The following is a 23,702-nucleotide window of genomic DNA, read 5'->3' as shown; positions in this document are numbered from 1 at the left end:
AGTTCTTCTCAAGTAGGCCTTACCAACATGCGGAACCAGAGCAAGAAACCTTTGGAGTTTTTGGACTTTTAAACTAGCATGGAGGTTTTCTGAAGGTTGGGCAACAGATGAAAGAAATGTTCAGTAGCTGGCGATGACCTGACTCAGGAATGGAGATTGGAGATTAAATATGCATGTGCAGCTTCCACAGTAACTATGATTTTTTTTAATGCATGAGTTCAAAGTGTATGCTCACGCTTTAAATAACTGGTCCACAAAAATCAAAACACAAACAAGCTTACAGGGTTTCTGAGACTCGGAAATTTTGTTCTTGAGCATCAGGGAAATGTACACATATTGTAAGTGGAGAGTGTATTATTCACTGACCTCCATTCAGCTGTCTGGTTAATAAAGAGGCTTGTGAAAGCAATGTCAACATTTCCTTCAGCCTTTCGCTCTGTGTGCAGACCTTCCAGCAGCTGCTGGATGGCAACATCATATAAAAATACCACGGGGCTGCACTGATTGGTTTAAACCTGATCTGTTCTCTCAGCCAGAGTCATGAATGAGCACAGAGAAAACCTTCAGCCACTGAAGAAAATATTATGTGGAGCAGATTTGTATGACTGTCAATACATTGGGCTACTCATAATGACAGAAACAAATAATTTTATTTTAAAAATATTTCACTGCTGATACATACAATACACTCATCATACTCATATATTTGCATAAAGTATACTCTTAACATGATAATATTTAAAGATTTGATACATTATTGTCAGGTGGGGAGGGGTATATCAACAAGGGGAACACTTTATTGTAGTGTGTAGCATAAAAACATTAAAACAAAACCACTAGAACAGATACAGAGGGGACCTTGCCAGCTGCTGCCTGATAGGAGGAGGACAGGAGGGGGGCGGGGCCTGAGTTTGGCAGGTATTTTAATGTCAACAGTCCTGTTTCAACCCACCTGTGTACACAGACCGAGGGATTTACACAGATGGGCCAGACAGGAACTGCTGTGGCTCTTCAACTTGCACCATTTTGCATCCCCGATTGGATAGACTCATTTTAAAAAGGGCTGCCAAATGTTCAGCCACAACTGGTTGATATCAAGCCAGAGATTAAAAACTTTCTGCCCATATGAAAAGAAAATGTGTTTGCCCAGTTTGTGCCTCTCATTTATGAACATCACACTCAAATCACACAGCCAAGCATCTGCTTTTCTGAAACATGAATCCCTGGCAACCCTGAAAAACTCAGTTGTTAAACAACATTAACTGCTGTTCTTAAGGTGTTTCCAGAATCCTCAAAACTCCTCTAACCATCTGGATAAAACAAAAACATTCCGTCCAATTTTCAACCCATTTCCCAAGTTGCAACTCTGTCCTAATCCAAACAAAGATGGTGGCCGGAAATGACGTCCTTGGTCAATTTGTACGACATGAACCAAAATGATAAAAATGATAAGTTTTATTATCAGTTATATTTGTCTATTTTAATCCCCCTGAAAGCTTGGTTTCGAATAGTTCCACGACATTAAATAGTCAAAGCTACAATAAAATTTTAAGTAAGGAAAAAACATTTTCCAACTAGTTCAACAAATTTTATTATATATATATTTATATTATATTTATTTTTTTCAAATATGTTTAGTAAAATTATCTTTCTTGGAATACTTTTCTGAGACGTACATTTTGGCATTAGTTGAAATCATTTTTACAAATGCAGTCTGGACATCAAATGCACTTGAAATGTATTGCGGCCAAATTCATTTTCTTTCCATACAGGCAGGCAGTAGGACTCTTGAGACTCCTCTCAACACGTCCACCTCTAATCCAACTCTGACAACAAAAGGTCTGTGAGCAGCAGAGAGCTCGGTCGTGTTGAGGATATTCATTATGGAGGAAAAACGGACACTGAAATGAGGAATTCCATTCAGACGCTCCTGGCCGTCCCTCCTGACCCTGTTAACTGTCGCAGGACATGATTAGAGAATGTCGATCAGATCTATCCCCGTTACAAAGTCCTACTCTGCTGGATTACTGTCACCTCCATACGACATTTGTCTGTTTCTATACTCGCCCCGTCTACATTATAGCCCTCTCTGCTAACAAGGTAGTTTGCATTGACAGTGACGTGTAGCCACAGTACATCTGTGTATTATTAAGTGCTAAACAGACCAAATTCAACAGTAACTGTAGGATTAAAAAAAAAAAATCCACTTACTGTAAATCTGTCTTTTTTGCAGCAGAATTTAACTCAGAGGTATTTTTTCTTTAACTTCTCCAAACTCCAGCAAAACAAGTTAGAAGGGGGCTGTTCCTAAATTCAAGACCAGGTACTGCCGACGGACATGTTAGGTCAGTTTTAAAATTTTCTGATCACAAAGGCAAAGAAATATGTTCTCAGGACCTGTGCTGGATCAGAATACTGATTGGGACATGATTGGTTGCGCATCATGTTGCTGCCAGTGTTGATGTTCTCTCTCTATTTGAGTGTGTTTCAATCAAATCGCATTTTGGATCAGGTATAATTATCCTGGAGTCTATTCAGACCGTGTCTGAGTGTCCCTTTCAGGTCAAGTCTCTCTTTAAATTAATTTATGCAGCAAGATCTAATAGTATTATTATTTTTGGACAGCTTTAATTTATCATAACTTACTTTGTATAGAAGTACTGCAGTAGTTTTATGCAGATCAGCTGCGTTTAAAATTAATGGAAAAATATAGAATCTGCTCAAATCTTCTGGGAAAATATAATTTAGTGAGGATAAGCTTTAGAGTAGCTGTTAGTTAAGGAAACAGCAGCTAGGTGGCTTTTTCAAAAAGGATTTTGTCATTACCTAAATGAACTGAAATACACTTGTTTGTGGAATTTTGTATCTTCAGAGGATAACTGTTGTGTGTTTCCCATGTTGGAGGTCAGCTGGCTAAAACAGCCATTTTCGGCATCAACATCCTACGAGGAGACTTGAACGTACAGTTAGAGATGTTGAGAGGGCTGCGGCAGGAGGCGGAAATCAAGCGCTCCCCACCCTAACATCACTCCAGAGCACATCAAACTTCAACTACTGTCTGTGAACGTCTCAGGAGTCCTGTGTTGGTTTGGGGTTGGCTGTTGACCTGGCAATGACAGGGCCCAGAGCCACTGTTAGACAGAGTTCAGTCCATCAGCAGACACGTTAGCACCGCAGTCCTGTAACTTAAGATTCCATTTGCTGGACTATTGTTAGAGTAATGGTCTCTCGCCGTGGCAATGTTAGGGAACGTCTCGTCTGCAGGCAACTAACACTGCAAAAAGGATCAACTTAACATTCATCATCATTTGGAGCAGGATTTTATATAGAAATCCTTCAGTCTGCCCAAATGAAATTCAGGGTCACTTGTCCACCTACAGGGAATGATGAATCAAAAAGTAGGAGTGTAATCCGAACAGCAGTGAGAACCTTGTCTCCTCTTGTGTGTAGTACTTTTAGGAAAAATCTTCAGTATCTGCAGCCTTTTCAATTTAAAAAAAATCATTTGTTAAGATGGACATTTTTTGCAGTGTAGTTGTGTACACAGGGCAGGAAACATGGCAGCCAGAATTCAACCTGACTGAACTCTCTCCATCAGTGGCTCTTGTGCTAAGAGGGAGTCTCCCTCTCTCCCTCTGCTTCTTCCCTTTCAGCTTCCTCACAAAGGCCAGGGCAGGTCGCTAAAGTCGACAGGGCCGCCCAGGCCAGCGTCAGCCTCTAGCAGGGACATGATGACCGCCATGGCCGCCTCGTCGTTGCTGGGGCTGCTGGAACCAGGGTCGTCCATGATGTCTATGCTCAGGTGGGAGTTGTCACCTGGAAAAAGGACGAGTCATTGAGAAAACGATGTTTGGAAAGAAGAAAAGACCCAAATAAGCTGTGTGAGAAAGTGTGTTTAGTATGTTTGTGTTTGCATCCGACTCACTCATGATGGACTGGTTGGAGTAGGGATAGCCCACAGAATCAGGTCCAGGAATGATCCCTGTGCTCGGCAGCTCGGGTGTCCCTCCATTCTGAATCTATAGATGTGACAAGCATACACGCACATGTCACTTTACTGTGAAGACAGATCAGTTTCAACCTGAGCTGAAAATGTACTTTTTTATTTTATATATATATATATATATATATATATATATATATATTATATATATATATAAAATAATATCAATAGACCATCATTACTTTCCCCCCCAAATGGTGAATATCTTATTGGTAAAGGAATAATTTTACAATTGGGGAAATACGCTTATTCACTTTCACAGTGACTTCCTGGAGTTTCCCCTGGTTGCCTGGCAACTTCACAGTGCTGACAAGACTCCAGGGAGTCACTGCTCCAAGAAATAGTCTGGCACATAACCCCTCCGGTAGAAACACGACCTGTCGTCTTTATACTACGGCTTTTATACAGATTAAAAGGAAATAGATATAATGCGTTAATTAGTGAGCTTTTAGAGGTGCTGGTAGGCGGACTTTGCCACTGCCATTCAAAACTGCAGTGTTTCTGCCTTCTCAGTCAAGAAAAGAGGACTAAAAACTAACTGAACGATTTCAGTAAGGAATGTGAAAGGACTCAGATTCACTAAGTGGATCTGATACTGAAGTCAGATTTAATGATATGCTATCGAACCTAACCTTATGAAGAATACAGTGTGTGTGTGTGTGTGTGTGTGTGTGTGTGTGTTACCTTCTTGCCCCCTGGAGAGCAGGTGTCAGGTGGAGGGGTGCTGGTGATGTTCAGAGGGCTGGAGCCACAGCTGGAGGGGGAGGAGCCTCGAATCCTGATAGAGAGACACAGATGGTTGCAGTGATTCTGAAATACACTTCACGTTTCCTAATCATCAACCTCAACTGTGAAAAACTGCACTGAGTCACAGTTTTTCATTCCAACTTGGATAAGAGGTTCAAATATCCAGATCCTAAAACATGTGACCTACATGCAAGTTATTTTAACACTTGTACTGGAATTTGTCAGCGTTGCCATGACAATAAGTAGATATTACATCTATCAGTGGAGACAACTGGTTTAATTTTGGCACCACAGCAGCTGTCTGAGTCAGCATTAGCCTGGAGGATTCAGAGCTGAGCCGGAGAGCCTGCAGTGTGAACATCCTGTCCTATTTTACACGGTGAAGAACAACTGATCAGAAACGATTCAATACATAAAATGTCAAATGTTCCATAAAAGGTCAAGTCCTGCACATTTTATGGCATGCGAGTTTCCCATTTTCCAAGCATGTACAGCTGGCTTCTGATATCTGATAAATCACACAATAACATCTCTCTGCGTCACCTCTATTACCATCATCCACATTAAAAACTAGGCTGCAGGGATTTTCCAGTCGAGGACCGACAGACTTCTTCAACTTCACTGGTTTTTAGATTGAAATTCACTGATTTCATCTGCTCTCACCTCTGGATCTCCATAACTTCCTCCGCAATCATGCGTCCAATCTTGCCGGCTCCCGCTCTTGTGCCACCGGGGATGCCGGGCACCGTCTGCAGCGCCCGCCTTCCTCCACCTACCAATCAATAGCAATCAGGAAAAGGAGATTTTATTCATTGTGAAGAATAAATGATTCACAGCAGGGGGGGTTGCCTGACAGTGGTTGTGGGTTTGTTTTTGGATAAATCAGTCAAACGTGAAGGAGTGGTGTGCATTTGTTTAAAGTGGTATTTTACCCTCTGAGGTGAGAACACTGTCCATACTCTGTGGTGAGGCAGCAGATTGAGGGTAGTCTGATCCTTCCATCATAGGACACCTGGAGAGATTAACACACATGTGGAAATGTTCAGATATGTCACAGCTAAGTATCATCAGTTTTACAGGCGCGAGTGTCCTTGGCTACTTACGACACAACAGTGTTGGTGGAGACGATGTACTCCACCTCCTTGGTCCAGGGGTTCATGAAGCTGAACCATCGGCTCCTCAGCGTGATGAAGGAGCCGTCTTTGATCTTGAACTTGTAACAGTTGGTGTTGATCTTCTCTCTCATCTGCAGCACTGTGGACAGACCCATCAACATGGTAAGTAAAAACACAGACATATTGAAGACTTCCACCACTTCACTTCACCATTAACATCCAGGAAGTTATTTTGTCTATCCCTCAGCAGGCACCTTGTCTGTGGCACTCTGCCAGGTGGCCGATGTCGTCCTGGTGGAAATACTCATAGAAGGAGGTTCCCAGTAGCTCCTGGGGCAGGTAGGCTAGGATGGCTGTGGCTCTGGAGGAACAGACAGACAGACAGACAGACAGATAAAGGTTGTGTTTACTTTACTTACTACCTCACAACTGTGGAATAAAGCAAATAAGTCCTCAGCATATTGAACCGCAGCAAAAACAATTTGTTTAATTTTTTTCAATGTTTTGACTTTAGGTCATATAGAATGGACAGATTCAGGCAGATATAGATAGTAACTCGTTTTTATGCATAGGGAGTTTAAATGCACCCCCTTCCAACAAATCCTGAACATGTTCGCAAAACTAGAACTTATTTTCAAGAACATTATATTCTGTTCATCAAAGCCAACTATAATGGCAACAGCAGAAGCACTCTAATGTGGCAGCAAGTGAAAAGACAATATATCTTGCTAATCAGTACTGGCCTTTAAAAGCTTAATTCTTAATGCGAACAACAAGCGATACAGTAGCAGTGTAGCAGTGCAGTGCAATTACACAAATTACTGTGGCAAAATAAATCATGATGTAAAAATGTGACAATATGCATCAGGAGCAGTAAAATGGACTGTAATACTTTCTAAGTCTCATCAGTTATGATTAACTGATGATGCAGCATTTCATTTTCTTAGTTTTATGTAAAGATCTACTTGAAAAACAAAAGCTACTTCATGGTTTTAATTAAGAGATACTCCAATTTGCTTTTTGCACTAAAGCCTTTTCACTGTTCTTACTTTTAAGAGTAAGAACAGCGAACTTGAAAGGGCGGAGGGGGAATGAATAAGGACAGTTACATGATTTGTACATTGACATGGGTTTTCATTCTACAGCATCAGGAGAAACGGACAGATGATGGGAGAGGAGAGTCAGTAACGCTGTTATGGATCAACTGTTGGCGACTTTTGCCTGAATGGTCCTTTGTTATTGATATTTCAAAATATATACGCATGTACTTTCAAGAGATCATTGTGGACCTCTTTCCTGCTTTCTAATATTTTCTCCAATATGACAACAGAGATAAACTGTGGAAGCTTAACTGCTGCTGCACATGTTGAACTTTATATTCCTATAGTGCAACCTTAGTCTCAGTTTGATAAACCCTGCTGAATGAGTCTCACCTCTGGTCAACGAAGACGAATTTGCCGTCGATGGCGTGCCGGGAGACGTACTCTGTGGGCTTCACCCTGATGTCTGCCAGGCTGGGTTGGGGGACGATGTGGGGGTGCAGGCGGCCGATGGCCACCAGGCAGCTCAGGTTGCAGCCCTCGTTGTCGGGCTCGTTGTCCTCGTCGAGACCCATCTTGGTGGGCGGCCAGCTCTTCAAGTAGCCCGTGCTATGGATGGTGCAGAAGCTCTTACGGTCCGCTGTAATGACAGGAGTGGGGAGAGAGACTGTGTTAGAGGTTATAAATGGAAATGGACTGGGACGCCATCCCCATGCTGTGGGGATGATGAGAGACTCTTACGGTTCAGTGAACTGAATCTGACAGGGGTTTATTTGTGTTATAAAACCAACTCTGATTGGCTGATCACAGAAACTGTTACAAAACAGGATTCAGTAGGGCCACATTTAAGATTGTTAATGCTGTCCTGAAGAGTTTAATATACTGAGACATTCCCATTTATAATTATTAAAAACATTATTTGCAAACTACACATGAAAAAAAACTAAATACTGGCCCATTCACATTTGTGTAATGCATTTTGACATTCTACGAATTTATCCTTAATCTATAAACACACACGTAATGGCACAATTGTTCATTTAAAAATGACTCCACTAAATTAGAAACTCACAATACATGTGTCACTTCACAACCAAGTTCAGTGTTGTTTAAAAGCTCTACTGCTTCCTACAGGAGTAACAATCTTCCTTGAAGGAGCAGTTTGCCTTCACAAAGTAAATAACCTTCGCAGTGCGTCGTGTTCTTTCCCTTACATCATTCGTAACACAGTCCAAGGTTTAAGATTAAGACGCTAAATTATCTGGGTTAATATACCTAATATACCTAAGGGACCTTTTTAGGGATGGTAGTTTAATCTCTTAACACCTACCGACAAAGTTTGACATTCCCTATCCAAAGGCTTGCCTACACAGGATCAATTTCAGCCACATTTTTGACTGAAGTATCACAACTAATCAAGCTGGGGCTGTGGTCTTTCCTAAATAGCTTGCTCTTTACATAAATGACAACCATTTGTCTCTAATTTTTCAAAACTGGACATGTTTTGTTTCTTTTTATACCATATGCTATTTATTCATGTGAATGGGCGTTGGTATTTGATAATGTATGTGTGATGAATCTGTGAGAGTGGTTTGTGTGTTCATTTATCTTCTAAAAGTTTGATAAAAATAACTGAATAAAAGATATTAAGAGTAAAATATTCTACACTAAAATGAAAAGATATTGTATCACCATGTGCCTCTGAGGAGTTTAGCCAGTTTATAACGTGACCGAACTCTATTTTTCCCCACTGTGAAACACAAAGCACGCTATCAGAGGGAGAATAAAGTTTGCCTGTATGAAATATTCAGCTAAACACTAAAAAATTCAACATGAATGGTGACACAGCAAATCTGGGTTGCGTGACTGTGCTTGAACGGCCTGCAAATGTTCTTCTGACTATAAAGACACTGATGGGGTGAACTGGAGTGTAAACTAAACAGGGCAACATGCAGCCAGCCATATGTTTCATCTGCTCTCAGGCCACTGCAGTACAGATGACGCATTCAGCTGGACAGAAAGCGGAAGTGCTCCATACTTAACCTTTTTAAAGTGTGACGAGATAAAGACTTTTATTTTTTATAAAAGTTTGTTTGAGTGTCATTAGCAGACAATGAATTCATGCTGATCTGAATAATGCAGGATGTAGCCGAACGTATTATGGCTCAACTGACACTTCAGTCGTGTATAAAGTAACTACAAAAGATGTCTGAGGAATTTTAAAATAACAGAAGTAGTTCAAAAACTATGACGCTATACTACTGCAACAGAGGAAAACATTTCTTGTTTACTGTATTTAATTCAGAATTCCCTGTATGTCACCATTTGCCAGGACAGTACGTAAATGCATTAAGACTGACTGAAACCCTGCTTTTGACGTTTGAGTGTGTCCACACCCCAAAAGTGAAAGTGTAACACTGCGCTATTAGTGTTTCTGCTACATTCCTCACTACTAAAAATCATTGTGTGCTTTCACACCAACTTGGGTTAAAACACACCCTGGTGCGGTTGCGTGTTTAATGCGGTTCAAACTACAGAACCGGACCAAGACCGCCTGAAAAGGTGAACCTCCGTTTCGCTTCTTAGCGCTTCCACTCGGTGCGTTTGGTTTGTGCTCTGAAAGCAAAGCAGACCAATCACAGTATTTTGTGATTTTCGCATGAATTCAAAAGCTAAACTACTATTAAATCCATCCTCTGATGGTGAACAATCATGGAAGCAATCTTTTATTCAATCTGTATAAGTGGTGTAAATATTTAGGACCATTTTGTAACCATGGTAACATGTATGCGCATCAGTACGTGAGTGTGGGGATTTTTCATGATCAATCTGGAAGTGAAAAGGAGTTCAAACAGAGGTGTGCTGTGCTCGTATCCTACTCTGTGCTTTTAGCAGTTCCTTATCAAAAAATGAGTGAAACTTAGCGACCACACAGTAACCATCTCCTCCTGTAACATTACAATACAAAACAACTCTTTTTCTACCTGTTCGTCATTATTCATAACATCATTCACCACATTATCATTGTGTATCATTTCATTGCTCTTTGTGACACCAGAGAAGATACAGGAAAGTGCAGCATGACCTGCTGTCAGTCACCAGCATTTGATTCCCCACATGGGTCCGTGTCACACTGATGATGCAGGATGACATCACCAAAACCGTCTAATCACTGAGTTATCGGTCAGTCCAAATGACTTCGTGTTCACAGCTCTTGGTTTGTTTGTAATAAGACAGTGTGAACATGAAATGGACTACAAGTAAAAGGTAACAATGTATCATTTTGTTTCTTTGGTCCGGCCCAAATGAACCAAACTATAGGTGTGAAAGCTCCCTCATCTCCCATAATCTGCCAGCAATTACTCTTCTTACCACTATTGTGAGTTCTGCTCACATGTAGCTGAAACACTGATCATTTAGTGCTATATTACATCACTCTGGGCAGGCTATAACCTGTTACTTTTTAAAATCCCTGCTATGTCAGAAAGGCATCACCGAAACACCCAACTTTAAAAGGTGTTGATGTAGTGTTGAGTTACTGGTGGTACGGTATGCAAGATTTTGTTTTCAACAGGCCAGTTTGGTTAAATAACAGTTAAGTAAATAAATTAATAAATGCAACTTCCTTGGTTGTGTAATGGAGATGCTCTCATGCTAACTGAGGTGTGATTCCTGGTTCTAATAAGGATGTGCCTCTAAAGATAGAAAAAGAGGAACACCAGGGAATCAGGACTTTTGCTTTCATAAGAAGGTAACCGAAAGTTGAGGTGAGGTAAAGGTTGAAAGTAGAGAAGAGCCCTTGATTGGCACTCAAAGATGAAAACTGATGGGAAAGTGCTTTGAGCAGCAGAGAGCTGCTGGGAGAGGCAGCCTTACATTTTAGGGCAGGGGGAGGATTGTGAGTGACATTTATTCGAAGAGAATTCCAGTTGTTATTCACGTGTTAAGAGAACAGCAATGCACCTTTTTTCTTAGAGCAGGTGGAGGGAAAGTCTTTATCCTCCACTTTGACGGAGGGCCTGTTGCACTTCATCCTGCAGAAAAACGACCGTCTGGCTCCAGAACAGAGTCTAGATGGGCCGGGGGTGATATCTGTCTTCACTGGAAGACCAGCTGCAAATACACACATACAAACAGTTAACATAGCAACAGGTTTCAAAACTACATTTCATTTGTTTTGTTCAATATAATTCATGTCCAGTCAGAAACTTTCAAAACAATATTTTTACTGTCTGCAATGTTGGAAGCTGAAACTTCTTCCCCCTTTTTTCATCATTCTCAAACACACAAAAGAAACATGTTTGGGAAATGCATTCTAATAATCCATCCATCAGCCTGACACTCCTGGAGCCAAGTTCAGTTGTTCATTCTACTTTCTATTTTAAGTCTTGAATGATGCCCACTTCACTAATGTTTCCCCCAGCTGTGTTTGCAGCCCTAAAAAAAACAAAAAAAACCAAAACAGCGCTTTTTCCATTAAGAAAATGTACCACCATTGGCCCTCTATAGGAGGGTTCAATTTGCACCATTTCCTTGTCATAACTTTTAAACTTGCCTTTAGTAATATCTCAATGAGACTTCCATCTCTTCTTTGTAAAATTAATTTAGCCAAATTACAAAATTAAAGCTCATATATCTCAGCGGAACATCAAATCATGCTATCATTGGCAACGTATAATCTCTTGTCCAGAAGCTGAATCTCTGGCTACACACTCAGAGGTGTTTCTGATACAAAATGTAAATGTTCTATCACTGTGCTAACATTGCTTTAAATTACAGCACAAAACAGAGAATTTTGAAGTTTTACAATGACTCAATTTAACCAATAGACATCACAACCAGGTGCTGAAATTCACTCAATATATTTTTACTGATGTCATAAGGCAGCCTTGAGATTGCTGACAGTTTAAGACGTAAGCAGGGTGGAGGGAAGAAAACAAGAGATCAGCATTAACCAGATTCCTGATTCTTACACAATGGATGAAGTGTCTTTGGACTTGCTTACTCTTTGCATCAATGAGCCTCTCACGTGGGGCTGTATCAGAAGAGGACAGCTGCTCTTTGACCTTGGCAATGTCCTTGGGGTGAAGGTAGTCAAACAGGCTCTGACCTATCAGGTCGTTCTGGAGACAGCAGGTGACACATATAAATGAGAGACAAAGAGAGAACAAAGGGAATGAAGTGAGAGGGGAATAGAGGCAGAAAACCTAAAACAATATGGACATGTACAGAACTCCCAACTATAAACATCTACTCCCACAAACAACTTCAAACATGTACTTCTCTGAAGTCAGTGCTTAATACTGCTTTAATTATTTGATGTGGTAGCTTTTCTGGGAAACTGCAAGGCAACTTAAATCTTTAATTTAAAACTGAACTGCTGAGACAGACAGAATTTCCAACTCAAGAAAGTTGTGATGATCTGCTGCTTGAATTAGATTAGTCATGGTGATGAAATCCTGCTGATTTGTGAGAATCCTTTTTATCTTCTTTTCAGGAAATACAAGGTCACCACTATGAGCTCCTGTATAGTTTGCAGAGTGACTGACAAAGGATAGAAAAAGTTTCAAATATGAAACACACTATAAGTCCTTTGTGGCTTTAACAAGAATTTAAAATGGCTAAAAATCCTATCAACACCAGCTTTTTTTCTCCAATGCACACACACTGTCAGCATACCTGGCTGTAGTTGAGAATCTTGTAGACTGATTCAGAAACAAAGAGGATCTTTCCACGGTCACACCCAACCACAAACAGGAAACCATCAGCAGCCTGCATTATCAAACACAGAAAACACTGGAATAAATACGGGGATTTCTTCATGAATAAGATGACTAAAATAGGAATTCTTCAGGAATTAGGATGTATTCTATTAGGATCCACAGTATGATTTAGCTCTATAATATATAGCTTGATGTTTTGAGTACCATAATTAGTAGACAAGACTGGGGATGATGAAAATGAATAGTAAGAGTACTTTATAGACTGCATGGTGAATTAAGTATTATGCTGCACTGTCTACCTAGATTACTTAACAATGTACCCCTGGCAATGTAAGTGTTGGATGCCTAATCATTTGTACAGCACTCACCCTAAGTATCAAGTGCTTCAGTTCATCATCTGAGAGGAAGGAAGGCTTGTAGTTGGCCTCTGTGTACGGGTTGGCTGCACCTGCACACAACAGTAATCACACGACTCACACCTGTAGGTATTCAGACTGCACCTGCACGTGTAACAGCTCACACAGTTTGGAGTCCTCCTTGAGTGAAAGTAGCTATTTCTCTGCTCAAAGACGGTCCTTCAAGTGGTCACAAGACATTTTGTTCTCCAACTAAAAAGCTAACTTTAAGGAAGAATAGCGCTTTGTTATAATACATTCCCTCTTAACTCTCCTGACCTGATCAATCTCTAATTAGGGCTGCAACCAACAATTATTTTCAATATCGATTAATCTGCCTTTCTCAATTAATTGTTTTGTCAGTAAAATATCACTGCTTAGGGAAAAACGTCCATCACTATTTCCCAGAGCTGAAGATGACATATTTAAACATTCTTGTTTTTGTTAATTGATTAAGTGATTGATCGTTGCAGCTCTCTCTCTGATCCAATCTCTATTAGTCTACAGTACCAACCACAGCTTACCTATACCCTCATACATTGAGCCATCTCCCAATATTCAGCGATTTAGTTTATCCTAACCTCTGAGTGTCTTCATGTGCTGGACAGCCATGCGCAGGACCGTCAGCTTGTCTAGCTTGCGGGACATGGCGTTACAGGTGGGCACCAGTGACGCCAGCTCGTCGATGAAGCTGTTCATCTTGTCCCTGCGACGCTTCTCGATCTGGCTGTGAGCCTCTCTGTGGAGGAAGAAGCACCAGATATTAACAGACTTACAGATTATTCTCCCCCTTTTCCCATCCTGCTGGCATAAATCCTAATAAAAAATATCTACAAAAAGGATTTTGATTGCATTTCACCTGTTGTATTAAAAAAAACAACAGAATCCTAAAACTGCAAGCAGCAGGGATGCAAAATCAGGCAAGTTATCCTTCAACAGGCTGTATTCTTGCACTGCGGATTATCCATCATAGTCTTATCTAACATGATATAAATCAGCTAGCTCAACGCTAAGAAAACACTGCTCTCTGAAGTTGAAAGATGAAATGCCATTTTTGGTGTTGAGTCTATCCTTCAGGGCTGTAGGAACACATCCGAGGGTCTATCCTCACTAGCTGCTACTGCAAGGGAGAATTCTTTCCACGCAAGAGAAAGAGAGCTTGTCATTAGCCATTAGGTATGTTCTTACAGTCCCTTAGTTCCACATAATGCTCGGGTCCATACACTTCAATGTATAAAGTTTCTTATTTTCAACGTACACAAAGCTCTCTCTGTCCCCAATCAGACAGAGTGACATTTAATTCATGTAAGAGCGATTAGAAGGCAGGGAGGGAGGGAGGGAGGGAGAGAGAGAGAGAGAGAGAGAGAGCGATTTTATACCTGGCATTCTTAATCCGGCCCTGTTGGTCACTGCAAAGACAAAGAAATATTAGAGAGGGGAAATTGGCTAAAAGGGAATGTTTCAGAAAGAATTAATTTCCAAGGTTTGAGGTTTAAATTTATGGGACAGGGGGTATTTTAAAGGAAGGGAAAGGGAGGGCGGAATGGGGCCACAGCTAACCTCACAGGTTCACATTTGCTGCTTATAACAGCACTGAAGCTTATGCAACAAGAGTAATGCGCTGGGGTTATATTTGACTGTACAATCTAATGACTGATGTATTACAAATATGACGTGATATTAAACCTCTTCACACTCTCTCACACACACACTGTTATGTAAAAGTGTGAATTTCCGCCCCACCCACTACACACACACACACACACACACACACACACACACACACACACACACACACACATCCATCCTACACAGAATGATAGATTTCTTGATTTTCCTGATCTGAGCAGATTAAAAGAAATTTAGGATATTTACAGCATTGAGAAGTCTAGAGTTTAAAGGTTTCAGTTATCCACTTTCCCTTTTAAACCAGTTAAACTCAACTTAATTTACCTCTAGTCATATCTTGTCATGAGACAGTTTGTTTTATTTGCCCAGTTTTCATGTAGACAGAAGAAAGTAGGTCTAATGAAAATTGTTGACAGTGAGGTCTGTGAATTATTCAGAGTAACCAGGAAAGAGATTTTCTAGAAAGAGATCAAAAAGTTTAAATGTCATTTTCCAATCCTGTGATCACCACAAACAAAATCCCATTCACCTTGGTTGTATTAGTGTGCCATCAGACATCTCAAGAGGTAGATCTTGGACAAATAAAAACAAAACTATCTGCTTTGATAGATATCACTAGATATCTAGATAGAAGTGAGAAAATATGCATCTTATGATTTGGGTGAACCAACTCTTTAAACTGGGATTTAAAAGGGAAACTGGATCATTTCAGCAGCAAGGAATGGGATAAAATTACAGTACAACAATACTCAAGATTAAAGGGCCTGCTTTATCACCATGGTAATGATGGCCTCTTACCTTCCCAGTTTATCTTTGTCTGGGTCCATGTCACTGAGGAGGAAAAGACAGGAGATATTAATTTTAACAAGAACATCAGAGTACATTGAAATAAAGGTTTAAGGCATATGGGTTCACTGGGTTCAGTAGGTTTGTTTTTCAGTCTCTTCAATATTTCATGGAGCAAAATCAATTGTGGGTCATTGATATTTCTGATTTTGATAAATTAAATGTTGTGCCAAATCTATTAACATCGAGTCATGTTTGCACTTACTCAAATGAGAAGCCATCAATTCTGCAAAGAAACACAAATTCAGTAATTAGTTTCTGTCATCTAGGTATTAAAAAATGTGATTTAATTTAATTTTATTTACAATGTGTAATGTAAAACAACACTGACTGACAGTGACTTTTATAGGGACCGTGACAGTCCCTGCACAGTCAGAACTATTACAGGAGTGATTAACTCACACACATTGTAAATTTTGGTTCTCTACAATCAGTCATGAGGTTAATGAGGCAAAAAATGCTGTGTAGTCTGCCTTCCTTTCATTTATCTTTTAGTTCCGTTGTATTCTTTCTCAATCTTTCTTTCTCTTTCCTCACTGCTTTCCAGGCCCCCTACTTTCCTCTTTTGCCATTTGTTGTTTCCTTTGTATAATTTTTTTCTTCACTTTCCTTTCTTTATTTCATCCTTATTCACTTGTCATTATTTCTTTCCCTTCTTCCTTTTTTTCCCTCAATTTCTGGCTTTCCTTCTCTCTCTCTCCTTCCTGGTGTCCTTACTGGTAGTCGGTGGTGCTGCCCTTCCTCTTGCGGGTATAGTCCATGCCAGGTGTGCTGATGGAGCTGGAGATGAGGTCGGTGGAGCCGGGGGACATGAAGTCAGTCATTGTAGACGAGATGTCCATCCTTTGGTCTGCCATCAGGTCATCTGCAGAGACAAAAACCTCTATTATTCCGCCTAATCGTTCCCAACTGACTTTTCTGAATGGAGTAGGTAAGAAATGGGCAGGGTACAGGTTTTTGTAATAACTGACAATTGTTTTATAGTGTGGGCAGGTAGAAAACACGCTTTCTTTACATTTGTTTACATTGCCACAAAACATTAGGTTTGCAGGCTCCCACGGCAACAGGTAACAGTATTAATCATGAGGGGCTGTTGATCATAATGGGTGCGTGTTCAAATATGTAAATAAAGTGCCAACTAATAAAGGCATGTGCAGGATTAGTCATGTTATTTTTACTGACTGCAGAATTTGGATGACAAGAAATAAAATTTAAAGGTTAAAGGTGAGGATCAAAGGAGTCTCAGTGGAAATATCCACAGTTAGGCAAGTTTCAGGCATGCATCGCTGAGAGAGCTGATACATAGAAGGAAATAAAAAGATAATAGATATTCCTTAGGATGGGTGAAAAACAACATGTTCTAACAGGGAGTGTCCCTGTTTAAAGGCACAATATTATGAAATCACACTCACCACAGATGTTCATCACAGCCTCTGTGTTAAAATCATCTCCTTCCATCCACTCTTAAGCCCTCAACTGTGAACACAGCAATACATCACGTTTTAAATTATCTGTTCAGTCCCAGCAGGAGAGGAGCCATTCTAAAACTGTGCAAAGGAAAAAAAAAATTAAATAATTGAAACACTGAAAGAAAACAGACACACAGTTGCAGTTGCCTGGACAAATGCGGCAAACATTTTGCCATCTAGGTCAAATGTGGAGGCAGAATAAACAGGAAGCAAGCCACCATAGTTTCAGTAACTGCAGGTATAGAAATACTGTATGTCACAGTTATTATTTTCCAAGGAGATTTGGGGGTCATAAAATATCAGTTACATGAAAGACGTAAATCTAAAATCATAGTGATGTGTCACTTGTGTTCCAATTCCCTAATTTCAGCCTTGACAAGCATTCAAATTTACTTGTGGTATTTTCTCCACTGAATCTGACCAACTTTTATGCAGATTAACAAACAAAGCAGAATTTGCTTCAAAACTGAAGCTCAAAGATGGATCGATACCAAGTGCTGTAAGTTTAGCCATTTTTATGTTGCTTCACTGTTTATTTTGCAGGAGAGCCTGTTGAACTTGGCGTTAGCATGTTGCGGGGATAATGTGGCTAGCGTCTATTATCTCACAGGCTGGGACAATGTTCGACTAATGTTGTAATATTGAGGAACAGTCAGATTTTGTGAACGTTATGCCTCATCTTAAGCCATTTAAATAACCAGAGTAGTAGGTTGGATGTGGGGAACTGTTTATTCAGAGTTAGTTGCCTCATGTACAATGACCATCAAGCTTTTGATGTCAGTTATGCTGGGCTCAAACTACAGGCGTTTTAAAATCCTAACCGATTTTGAAATCGGGTTGGATCACGCACATGAGGAGAAACTTCACAGATGTTCTTCTCTCTAATCTCAAACATGCTCACACTATAAGATTTGAAAATAATGGCGCATCACACACTACAGGATAATATTAAGATTACTGAGCCAGAGGAAGCGATGCCCCACCTCGCGTGATCTCATGGGGAAGCAGATGTAAACAAAACAGAGACTGACGTGGGGCAACAACATGCTGTAGTAAGACTTTGCAGTGAGAAAAAATAAAAGCAGAAGGCACGAATCTGGAAGAAAAAATGAGACGCAGTCAACACGGAGGACTGGAGGTGAGGTTTTAACTGTCAGTTTTAATATCTGTCAACAGTAGTATGCTAGCTAACTTTAGCCTCAAGGGTTGGAATGTTTATCATTGCTTGGCAACACCGTCAGCTGCTCCCGGCTTGTAATGCTTCCGTCTCTCTCATTGGCTATTGTGGTCCTGCACTGAAAGTACTGACGTAATCATCCAGATTTTAAATCCTAAATATCAAACATGTTTGATATTATCGGAACGCCCCACGATGAGTCTGCGAGCAGTTCGGGAGGTTTAAGACTGGATCTGTAAACCCCTCACATTACCAGATCATCTTGGCCGAACATCGGTACCGACCAAGGTCCCAAAACAGATTTTGCCTCTGATTGTTGGGAAGGTGAATCGGGGATAAATCGGCCTAAAACTCCTGTAGTCTGAGCCCGGCTTTACTCAGAATCAACAGTGGTGCCAGAGGACATTATTCGTTTTCAGGAAAGGCTAGCTATCATTATATGACTCTATAACTTGGCAGGATGAGTAAGCAGCAAAAATCTCTGTATTTTCTGTTAATGTATTCAACTCTCTGGCAGTTCTCACATGAGTCAGACTGATGCATGAGATCCGTGGGCAGCCTTCCTTGGTTCAAATTCAGCTCTCTGAAATATAAGTGGGAACAGCCTGCACATAGAGAACAGCACTGGTTCAGTTACCTGGATAGGAAACTGGAACAGGTCTCCTGGACGGGCCTAGTATAGTCTGGATCAGTCTGCTCTGCTCCGTTCTGATTTGGTTTGATTCAGCCTGACCTAGTTTCATCCGTTTTGATGTGGTCAGTCTGGCCCGTTATGGTCTGATCCTTAAGCAGCTGGTGCAACCCGTCTAGCCCTGGAAAGAACCAAAGAGAAAAGTCAGTGAAAGTCAAGAGCAAATTTAATCTTTCACAAATCTAAAAATATTTAAAAAATTAAATAAATCAGAAAATATCCACATAAAAGACCATATATGTACGTAACATCACAAAACTTGATTCAAAGCAAAATATGTTCACTATTGCTGACCTGAAAAATGTCATAACTGAATCTGGGCCAGTTTTCTCTATTCTCTGTTTTAACTTGTACTCGTATGCAAACCTGAATTTGCATGGTTGCTGCTCTTCAAAGCACTTCAAAGCTTACTGACAATTTCTGTATTACTAACTCGCTACCCCTGCCATTTATGAATACTATAACGGCAAAAGCACCCCCGATCTTGGAAACATGTGAATACGTTTTAAATAACCTTAAAACCTGAAGTGGTTCCAACTTAAAGACTCAGCACTACACATTTTTCCTTTCTAGTCTTTTTCTAATTTTTGGAGATTGCTGAGTAGCCTAGAAGGCCATAACAGCACCTGACAGCTCATCTGGTTCTGACAACAGTGATGGCCATAATAAGGCCATGTTACGGCTGTCAAGCTTTCCATTTTCACACAGCACATAACCATTTTTCAAAATCCGTAGTAATTTCTGATTCTCATTTATAGCCTGTGATTGTTGATTTTTGCAAATTTCATCAGCTGTAGCTAGCTAATTAAGCTAACGTTTGCTCCATGAGAATGGTTGAGAACGCTGTCTCCGGATAACTTTTTTATTTTCCAGTTAATTAATTTTAAACCCTTTAAAATGTCTCTTATTTTTGCACTTGATGGCTGCGTACATAATATTATGCTAAAGACTGAGGCTAAAGCTGCATGTCCCAGGCAAAGCGTCAGCATCCTCACGAGCTGATGATCCATGTATAAGACAGGGAAGGAGCAGAATTGTTCTTGTACTGCAGTGTAGAGTCAGTTAGTCTTAGTATTATATATGATGTATGATAAGAAAAAATGTATTATCATTATTATTATTTCATAACCCTGTTTGGCTGCTAAAATACAAAGTTAGAAGAGGAAACTGAGGAGGACAATTAGGAAGAGGACTAACTGATGTGTTTGCTTACGTTCCATTCCTTACATTTCAGCTCGTGTTTTTTTGTTTTTGAAAGGTTAAAAAAAAAAAAAAAAAAAAAAAGACACCACCCTCAAAACTCTTGAATGCAGAAAGTTGCAAAGTGCTGAGTATCGCTGCTACTACAATGCACACTACTTGTGGAGAAATCCAAACCTTGATAGCTGCTGTACCTAGTTATGGTAGCAAAGCTATGATTGGGCAATCCTTATTCAGGTAGGGGATTGGCTAACATTAATTGACAACATTAACAGATGGATAATTCTGTACCTTTTACACGCCACTGCAGCTACCGCTTCTATTGTGTATTTTGGGTTAGTCAAGTAGGAGTCACTTTCCTAAACTACTTGTAAACTATTTCCTAACTATGTCTGCAGATGAAAATCCAGCAGTAGTAGTAGTAGTAGTAGCAGTAGTACACAGTGTGCAGCCATAGTTATCAGGTGCATGCATCAGTTTGCTAGTCAGACAAACACCAGGCTACACAATATTGCATTCTTAGTAATGTAAGACTGAACAACCTTTATTAAGAAAAATTACGACACAATAAAAGCCAGTCAGAAACTGTGACTGATTTGTGTTGTGGGCAACCTAAAAGTTTAATTTGCAGTGACAACAAAATGCAAAGCTGAAGAAGCACTGTTGAGGTAGAAGGCAGCAGAGTAGGTTAGGACAGGCTCTGTGAGCTCTTTTACTGGGACAAAGCTCTGGGCTAGAGGGGGAAAACCACTATGTCATGATTGAACACTGAAAGGAACTGGTGCTAGAGTGGAAACTGGGTCAGCCAGTCTCTATGGTCTCAAAACCAGCCAGCCTTAATTTCCAACCACCACCTACTTCTTCGTCAGTGAGTCAGCAAGCCATAGAGCTTCGTATCCCTGTTCTACACTCTACACCCACTCACACAGTCATGAAGAAGCCAGTAAGCCTGTTCAATCACAAACACTTCCACCTTAACCAGTGATGGAAAAAGGTGGGAAAACATTTTTATTGATATCAGTATCAATACCAATACTTTTTACTATAAACAAATATATATAATTATTAATGGAAATTAATTTAATTTGTGTGCAAAGGGGATATAAAGGGCTGTGCAGCAGAGCCATTAACCAATGTTGGCAGAGAGTACACAAATTTAGTCATGCTAGTTTGGCTCACTCTACCTTCTGTGCTTATAATAGCTGTAGCCTAAGCTTTTTGAAATGATTCACATTTTTGTGGTGCAGCCATGCTATCTAACACTGAAGCTGACCGCACTTTACTGAAAGTTGCCAACACCACTGGTGTGGTGTAGTTTTATTATCAACATAACTGCTACTGAGAGCCACAAGTGCATGATGAATACAAAACAATAAGGAAGCTCTTCCAGCCTTTATGTACTTAGCTCTAAGCTGTTGGAGCAGTATTTAGTTTAAAAAGGTGCAAAAATTAAAACCCAACAGTTAATTTTGTGACGATATCAAAGGAATCAGAAAAGCAAGCTTTTCGGTTTAACTATGTTAATTAGACTTATCAAATAATCAAACGATTCATCAACTCATGTGTTTCAGCATGAAATTGGCCTGATGCAATTTTTGCACACATTTTAGCTGAGCATCCTCTGTCAGGTTCAGCCTCAACACTCTTATATTAATAACAGATCAAAGAACTGAGTAATGGGAAAGGCGTTGCTCATAGTACTTAACCCACAGAAAATTATCACCCGACTCAGCAGTTCCCCTTGGCTCTACGGCGCGTTTTAGCATCTTTAAGCTCATTGTTTGTTGGTTTTACAGCCTGCAATTTTAGTGTTTGGTTCAGTCTCACCGCTCTCATCACCCTCATTTCCAGCAGCAGAAGGCAGCCAGTTTTTAATGAAAAGGTTCTGATGAACCCACTGCACGTTACCTGCCAGCACCAAACGAGTGGGCTGATGTTTGTCTGGTGGTCAGAAACACGACTCCAAATGAATGCTAATGTTGTACCTTGGGTGCGCTCTATAAAAGTTTAAAAGCATGAGGACATCAGCTTCATGAGAAAGGTCTTATGTCTTTACACATACTGTAAGGTTAACTAAGCGCTTCTTTAGTGCAATCTGCAATGCATTTCGGTTTACACTATACAATGTATGTCGTCACATGTCCATGACCACCCACCACATTCAGAGAAGCCAGTGCATCCTTGGGGCAGTCTAGTTGCTTTCACACCTGTACTTAAAGCTGTCCACTAGTGATTTGATCACCAACTTTCCATTTTAGTCCAAAATATGACCACACCCAAAGACTGACACTGAAAGCAGCCAATACGAGATAATCTCAGCGAGCAAGAAAAAAGAGAAGGAACAGAAGTCAAATTTTTCATTACAACGCCCACTCACAGTTTTCAGCCGATTCCTAATCCATTTGCTTCACTCTGCAGGAACTCTCAAAATTCTGCATCAATGTTCCTTATAACAAGGTCACTGTAAAATAAATGCATTTAAAATGTGAAATGAAACTGCAGCCTCTGTACTAGGTAGGCAGGGTTGGGAATCACAGGGCAACTCACAATACAATACTCAGCATAATTTGCCCATAGCACCAGTATCACAGCACAAGTGATTCTGCAATACATTGGAAGATAGTCTGAACATCATGATATCTGAGTAACTTTAAAAGGTGCTTTCAGGCAGCAAGCAGTTACAGCGGCAAAGAGAGGAGGGCGGCTGCGGCTCTCGGGAACAAGCACTGCTCTTTGCCGCTGCATTCAGAGTTTATGATTATTCAACCTTTTCTACTTGCTGTAGTGGCTCCCTGTGTAACCATGGCAACCACAGAAATTACAGCGAGTGAAACGATACAGGAGCTGATTTTACTTAGTGTTGGAGCTATATCAGCTTCAAAGTCTGATTATCCGGTCTGGGACAATAAATGTTTATACTAGTAAACAAAACTTGCTACATTAATCACATCAAACTGCTAACTGTTTCCTTTATTCCAAGATACAATCCACTCTGTTTAGCTGCATGATGATAACATAATAATAATAATAATAATAATAATAATAATAATAATAATAATAATAATAATAATAAAAAAACTTTATAGAGCACTTATCAAAACAAAGTACAAAGTGCTTCACAACAAGAGAAATAAAATACCACGTGAATGATGAAATCTAAAGAAATAAAATACACAAAAGCAATAAAATAAACAGACACCTCAGGTAAAATCAGGATATGCTTTCCGATAAAAATGTGTTTTGAGAAGAGACTTAAAAGAAGACACTGACTCAGACAACCTAATTTCTTCGGGCAAGTTGTTCCAGAGCCTCGGGGGCCCAGATAGCAAAAGCTCTGCCCCCCTTAGTTTTCATCCCGGACTCAGGAACAGACAGAAGACCCCTGCCCGAAGATCTCAAACTACGTGAAGGTTCATAAGGGATTACAAGGTCTAAAATATAGTCTGGAGCCAGGCCATAAAGAGCCTTAAAAGTAATCAATAAGATCTTAAAATCAATCCTAAAACAAACAGGGAGCCAATGTAAAGAGGCTAAAACAGGTGTGATGTGGTCGTACTTCTTGTTCCTGGTTAATAGCCTAGCAGCTGAGTTTTGTACAGTCTGCAGTCGTTTTAAAGTTTTTTGATTAAGACAAGTGAACAGGTTGTTACAATAATCGAGGTGTGAG

At 40.2% G+C, this 23,702-nt stretch overlaps 1 protein-coding gene across 5 annotated transcripts in view; it reads right to left on the bottom strand.

Annotated features, from left to right (window-relative positions):
- Positions 1-631: 631 nt before the first annotated feature.
- arntl1a (aryl hydrocarbon receptor nuclear translocator-like 1a) overlaps positions 632-23,702 on the bottom strand; it is a 28,520-nt gene continuing 5,449 nt past the window's right edge. For 2 of the 5 annotated variants that reach the window (XM_044192493.1, XM_044192494.1), the window contains exons 2-20: positions 18,782-18,956; positions 16,911-16,974; positions 16,216-16,363; positions 15,704-15,724; positions 15,451-15,483; positions 14,403-14,432; positions 13,605-13,762; positions 12,997-13,076; positions 12,585-12,677; positions 11,911-12,028; positions 10,869-11,018; positions 7,299-7,545; positions 6,120-6,226; positions 5,854-6,004; positions 5,683-5,762; positions 5,414-5,522; positions 4,688-4,781; positions 3,926-4,019; positions 632-3,816 (exon numbers count right to left, since the gene is read on the bottom strand). In XM_044192493.1, coding sequence (XP_044048428.1) covers positions 3,659-3,816; positions 3,926-4,019; positions 4,688-4,781; positions 5,414-5,522; positions 5,683-5,762; positions 5,854-6,004; positions 6,120-6,226; positions 7,299-7,545; positions 10,869-11,018; positions 11,911-12,028; positions 12,585-12,677; positions 12,997-13,076; positions 13,605-13,762; positions 14,403-14,432; positions 15,451-15,483; positions 15,704-15,724; positions 16,216-16,363; positions 16,911-16,956 — 1,917 coding nt within the window. In that variant the 5' untranslated portion in view covers positions 16,957-16,974; positions 18,782-18,956 and the 3' untranslated portion in view covers positions 632-3,658. Of the gene's footprint in view, positions 3,817-3,925; positions 4,020-4,687; positions 4,782-5,413; positions 5,523-5,682; positions 5,763-5,853; positions 6,005-6,119; positions 6,227-7,298; positions 7,546-10,868; positions 11,019-11,878; positions 12,029-12,584; positions 12,678-12,996; positions 13,077-13,604; positions 13,763-14,402; positions 14,433-15,450; positions 15,484-15,703; positions 15,725-16,215; positions 16,629-16,910; positions 17,046-18,781; positions 18,957-23,702 lie in introns of those variants that run through there. The other 3 variants (XM_044192495.1, XM_044192492.1, XM_044192496.1) reach the window with 3 other exon arrangements.

The sequence above is a fragment of the Siniperca chuatsi genome, linkage group LG4 (genome assembly GCF_020085105.1).
Source record: "Siniperca chuatsi isolate FFG_IHB_CAS linkage group LG4, ASM2008510v1, whole genome shotgun sequence".
In the NCBI taxonomy this organism is placed as follows: domain Eukaryota; kingdom Metazoa; phylum Chordata; class Actinopteri; order Centrarchiformes; family Sinipercidae; genus Siniperca; species Siniperca chuatsi.
This window is presented reverse-complemented; position numbering and strand designations above follow the sequence as displayed.